At 42.8% G+C, this 5,423-nt stretch overlaps 1 protein-coding gene across 1 annotated transcript; it reads left to right on the top strand.

The window, feature by feature from the left end:
- Positions 1-374: 374 nt before the first annotated feature.
- cited4b (Cbp/p300-interacting transactivator, with Glu/Asp-rich carboxy-terminal domain, 4b) lies at positions 375-3,162 on the top strand. The gene is made up of 2 exons (XM_079240133.1): positions 375-524; positions 1,488-3,162. Exon 2 carries the CDS (start codon positions 1,493-1,495, stop codon positions 2,291-2,293), a length of 801 nt encoding a protein of 266 aa, XP_079096259.1. The 5' UTR covers positions 375-524; positions 1,488-1,492; the 3' UTR covers positions 2,294-3,162.
- The last annotated feature ends 2,261 nt before the right edge of the window (positions 3,163-5,423 follow it).

The raw sequence follows: 5,423 nt of genomic DNA, 5'->3' as shown, positions 1-5,423 counted from the left end.
AACAAGTCAGCAATGTACATTTCTTCTGACAATATGACATTGACAGAAAGCATGAATCCAAGCAGGCTTGTATAATCTATCTATCTATCTATCTATCTATGTAAAAACAGCAGCTGTAACTAATGTATACAAATGATAATCTTTAAGAAAGGCACAGTGGGGAGGGTGGTATTTAAACTGGCTTCTGTGTCACAACTCTCCAACGGCCCTTTTTTTTTCTCAACGCCCATGTACAATTATATTAAGTAGGGCCAATAGGAACAAAGAAGAGGCAGGACCGAGGCTCCACCTCTCCCTGACTGCCTTCCTCTGAGCTTTGTAGATGTACATAATCCCTGAGTTGACCCAGAAAATAGGCAGTCGTTTCAAGATCTGATGCAGCAGTCTTTGTGCGCACCGTCCCAGCTTGAGCATGAAGCGTAACCCAGAGGAATACACGCTGTAATTCAGAGGAGCTTTACCTGCTTTACAACACGGAACCAGAAGCAAAGTCGCGCAACTTTGTAAAAACGAAGCGGATACGGGTGAGCGATTTCTTTCCCAATTCGGAGTTATTTGCTGGAGAAATTGGGGGGTTTCGCTCTGTGGTGGTCTTCGGGGGGCTTCCTGCTGCTGCTCCATTGTTTGCATTCCCCATGTTTTAAAGTCGAGATTAACAAGATGGATAATAAAGCGTTACTGTGTTAGAAGGGGACGATTTCCCTGTAGATACATTTAAATGCATTTTTCGGTGTAAGTAAGGAGGGAGGGGGCGCAAAAAGCTTGTGTTAAGTGCCTTGTTAGAAATGTGGTGATTCAGCTGTTGGGGAAGATGTTGCATGATGTCAGTGTTCTTTGTTGCAACCTTACGTGCGCAAACTAACACATTTCCACCTCAGGTGTCATTCAACATCGGTGGAATTTGGGCAGTGCTTTACGAAGATGCATGTGTGCATTTGGTTTTATCTCCTTTTTTTTTTTTTTTTTTTTTTTTTTTTTTTTTTATGTATTCGATCTAATCGTGTACGGATTAATGAGCTGAAAAATGGACCCAAACAGTGTCTGTTAACCTGTAATTTCAACCTGGGCGTTCTTGCCTTGGCACAAAGGGGGATGTTTTTTAGAAAGACTAAACACACCAGTCAGGGTTTTAGCATTCGTAAGAAGGCAAAATAACCTTGCAAATGTTTGGTTCCGGAAGCGAATTCGATGGTTTAACTTACGGAGGAAGGATTGTAACATTACAGAGAAACTTGATGTATTTTGTTGCTTTTAAATGAAGGAGCAGAAAGGTCCTTTTTTATTTACTGCGTGAAATTTGGCTTGAACAACAGATTTATATAAAATGTTTGACTTAATTTGTTCCATAAGGGCTTAAATGAACAATTAAATGAAACATTGAATGGCATTTGAGTAGTAACCCTGATATAATTCTTCTTCAATGCTCCCAAACACCTTGTCTGCTCCTCACATTGTCCTAACAGCGTCTCCTCTCTGCACATACACAGGAGACATGGCAGATCATCTGATGATGCCCATGAATCACAACTCAGCAGGCGCCAGTCTCCACAGTTACAGGATGGGCATGAATGGGGGCTTGCAGGCAGGTCACCAGCAGCATGCCAACCAGCAGGGCATGCGGGTGCTGCCCAATGGCCAGATGATGCACTATGGAGGTGCCCAGGCCAACATGGAGACCGCCATGAGGCAAAGGCAAGGGATGGTGGGTGGACCCATGAATGGACAGCTGAACGGGACTCAGATGGGTCACCATCAAATGACCTCTGGTAACATGATGTTTAACGGGCAGCCTCAACAGCAGCAACATCACCCTCAGCAGCAGCATCACATGCATCCACAACAGCACCAGCAGCAAGCCCAGCACCAACAGCAGCAGCAGCACCACCAACAACAACAGCAGCAGCAGCAGCAGCAGCAACAACAACAGCAGCAGCAGTTCATGAACGGGGGGTTAACATCCCAGCAGCTTATGGCTAGCATGCAGCTACAGAAACTCAACACCCAGTACCACGGACACCCACTGGGTCCTATGGGAGGGAACCACATGGGACCCACAACTCAGTATCGCATGAACCCAGCCCAGTTGGCTAGCATGCAGCACATGGCCGGACCAGCGCTGGCCCTGAACGGCATGGATGCGGATATGATTGATGAGGATGTCCTGACGTCGCTGGTCATGGAATTGGGCTTGGACCGCGTCCAGGAGCTGCCAGAACTTTTCCTGGGCCAGAATGAGTTTGATTTCATTTCTGACTTTGTTAGCAAACAGCAGCCCAGCACTGTTAGCTGCTGAAATGACCTTGGTTTTAAAGGTGCACAAAAGGAGACGTAAGAGAATTGTCCAGGATGGATGAGGAGACCTCATTTCTTCAGTTTTCATGTTATGAGCACAGACCTGTACAACTAAACTGAAGATGTGCGGGGTGCACATTTGAGAACTCTGGATATCCACAGCTAACGCACAATGCTTGTTGAGTCTCTTGTGTTTGTTAGTGGCCCGAGGCTGGCTGGCTTTCAAGCCTTGTTCCTCTTCTCACATTTCCTTGACACGAATGTAATAAAGAAAATGCTGAAATTCTTAAAAGCCACTCTGAACAATTCTATGACACTATGTAGCCTCTAAGTCCGGACTCCATGACAGTGTACCAGTAAAAAGGTGTATTTATTTATTCCTATCTGAGAAAGCTGATATAAAGATCAACCACCTTCTCTGTTTTGGGATCCAAGTGGTTTTTATGATATTTTTCCTGGGAGTAGGTTTGCGGAATATTACATTTAAGTTCTCTGCTCATGATTTTTAATCCCCCCCCACCCCCCCATTTTGTTTGGCTTGGTATTGAGATAAGCTTAGATGACATTGTCATCTAAATGAATTTACTTTTTTTTTTCTTTTTTTTTTTAATCATGAAATTACAGTGTTGTCTCATCTAAATGGGAGTGTCATCCAGACTTTAAAAATGGTTCACTTTTGTAAAAGTGCTGCCTTTTTTTTTAGATGTGATGTTCTCAACAAAAAAAAAAAATTACTGCTTGTACTGTATGAAGCTGTATAACTCCAACATGTCCACACTGTTGTGTTCTATTGGAGATGTAGAACCGCCTTAATCATGCAGATTTTTATTTATTGGTTGTTTATATTGTCCCCTTTTTTTGTGGTCAAGATGGGAGAATGGTCTTTGTGAAAGGGGGTTTTGAGGATCAATAAAAAATGGCCTGGATAGAAGTTTGGCCTGCTTTTCCATTCATTGCAAAGCTCTTCCCTCAGGCAGCGAAGAGCTAGCTAAGTGCTGAGGATAACCTGTGGGTAAAAGGAAAGCTTAAAGTTCTTTAAGTCTATGATGGGAACGCTTAAACAGATATAATATTTATGCTTTACAAAAGGGATATGTCCTTCAGATCTGCTGGGTTTCCACCATACCACCATCATCATTCACAAGTTAATTCATCTGGTCGTAACACGAGTGACATGTTGCGATGATTACATTTCTCTTCTGATTGGCAAAGTGGAAGCTTTATTGTTTCCCACTGTGCATTGAATCTGACATGTCAGGTAGTGATATCCAAATTGGATTTACTCTTGCTCGGGTGTTAGATGAGCAGTGTCGTTTACGTAACGCAGTAGGTGGTAAAAACTGCTGCTGGAATGGTAACATTTGAAAGGTTCAATAACGTTTGACCAAAACTGGTTTCACATCACACCCTAAACTGTAATTTAGATTATATATATATATATATATATATATATATATATATATATATATATATACACACACAGAGTAAAATAGATGGGGTTGGTAATAATGATAGGAAGAAAAAAAAGCCCACCTTGATGGGGTGTCACTGACTTTGTTCTGAAACCCTGTTATAAAGACTTCCCAGCTCCTGCTTTAGATAGTCAATGAAAATGACTTAACAAATGACTTGCACTCCTTCAAAACAGCCCCTCCCTAGTCTGTGCACTGCCAGTTGGAGGCGTAAAACCATCCTCTCCTAATATAATTGCATTCATTATGAAATGAGGGTAAAGGGATTCTCAGCGGAGGCAGAGTTTGTTGAATTGTTTTGTGCCTCCAGGCTGTGAAAATGCTTGATTGAGGTCATGTTGGGAATGTCATCACCACAGTTAGCTTTCCACGCTGTCAACTAAGGCATCTTCAGCGGTATCATGAGGGGAAATGAGTGGTGTAAAAAAACAGAGTTGGTTGATTGCTCCTTTTTAAGTCAGCTTGGCACTTAAAGCTAGCCCCACGGCTAATTTGTCAACTTTTGTTGATGGCCAAATTGTTCAGTGTGAAATACAGCCCCGCCGATGAGCCAAACAGAAATATATTTCCCTAAATACAAAGCCTTTTTTAAATACCAGTGAGAAACTTAAGGTGCTTATGTGTATGTGTAAATTTCCTTGGCTTGATGATTACAAGAGAATGACTCAAAAGTAGGCCAACAGCTTTGGCACTGGGTTTGGTGACGGTTGCAGGTCCTTTGCTCAGTGCCAATCTGCTGAGATGATCTTCTGGTGTGTGGCACATGGGGCATGCTGGCACACAGTCAGAACTCTGTCTCCTCATATATCTCATAATTGTAAGCTGCACTGTGAGCTTCTTGTTTTGCAAACGCTGAGGTTTTATACCTTGATATTAACAACAAATGGCTAACTACTCCAAACACCCCGCTATGCTTTCCCAATCCCTTGTTATGACTGCTGCCTGCCTATCAGAGGCCAGTCTAGACGCAGGCTAATATGGGTGGGACACTCTTGAGATGTCTACAGTTACTTCTGCTTTTTTTTTTTTTTTCTGCTCTTGTTTTCAGCCCACCCACAGCAACTGCTCAACACAACTCTGTGCTTTCCTGTGGCAGCTTGCCGTTCTTTCTATATAAGTCAGACACCAAAAACCACACTGTCATAAATAGACAAACTGAAAAAGACAAAACAAGAAGGAAGGTGAGAAAACGTGAAGATTTCTTGAGTTTACTATAAGAGGGGGATTTTTTTTTTTTTTTTAAGGCCTGGTTGTCGGGGAATTCTTTCCTGGATTTTCCCGCAGCACTTATGTGATTCCATTGACAACTCTTCAGTAAAGCTAAATGCAAATTGCCTTACATTCCTCTCGTCACTCCAAGTTGTGTACATCTACAGCACGAGTACTGTCTAGTTTTCTCTTTCCAGGCTCTGGTCCAGCTGGTGCCAAGCCTGAGCTCGTGTTAATCTCTGGCCTCAGCGCCAATGACGGATTGGTGGTCATTTGCTGTTGTCACGCATGGCCAGATCTTCACACACACACACATTCACAGAATCCGCATACAACCTGATCAAACAGGCTAGCAGAGACACCTCGATATCTGTGGAGCCAGGAAGGGAAAATAAAAGATTTATGCCTCATCTCTGCTCATTGTGATCCTAATGCTGTCGCTTCTAGTGT

This window comes from Telmatherina bonti (genome assembly GCF_933228915.1).
Source record: "Telmatherina bonti genome assembly, chromosome: 5".
Lineage (NCBI taxonomy): Eukaryota > Metazoa > Chordata > Actinopteri > Atheriniformes > Telmatherinidae > Telmatherina > Telmatherina bonti.
Note: the sequence above shows the minus strand (reverse complement) of the source record. Positions and strands in the feature narration are given on the sequence as shown.

Coding starts and splice junctions, on each gene's coding strand:
- cited4b (XM_079240133.1), top strand. CDS start 1,493: ATGGCAGATCATCTGATGATGCCCATGAATCACAACTCAGCAGGCGCC.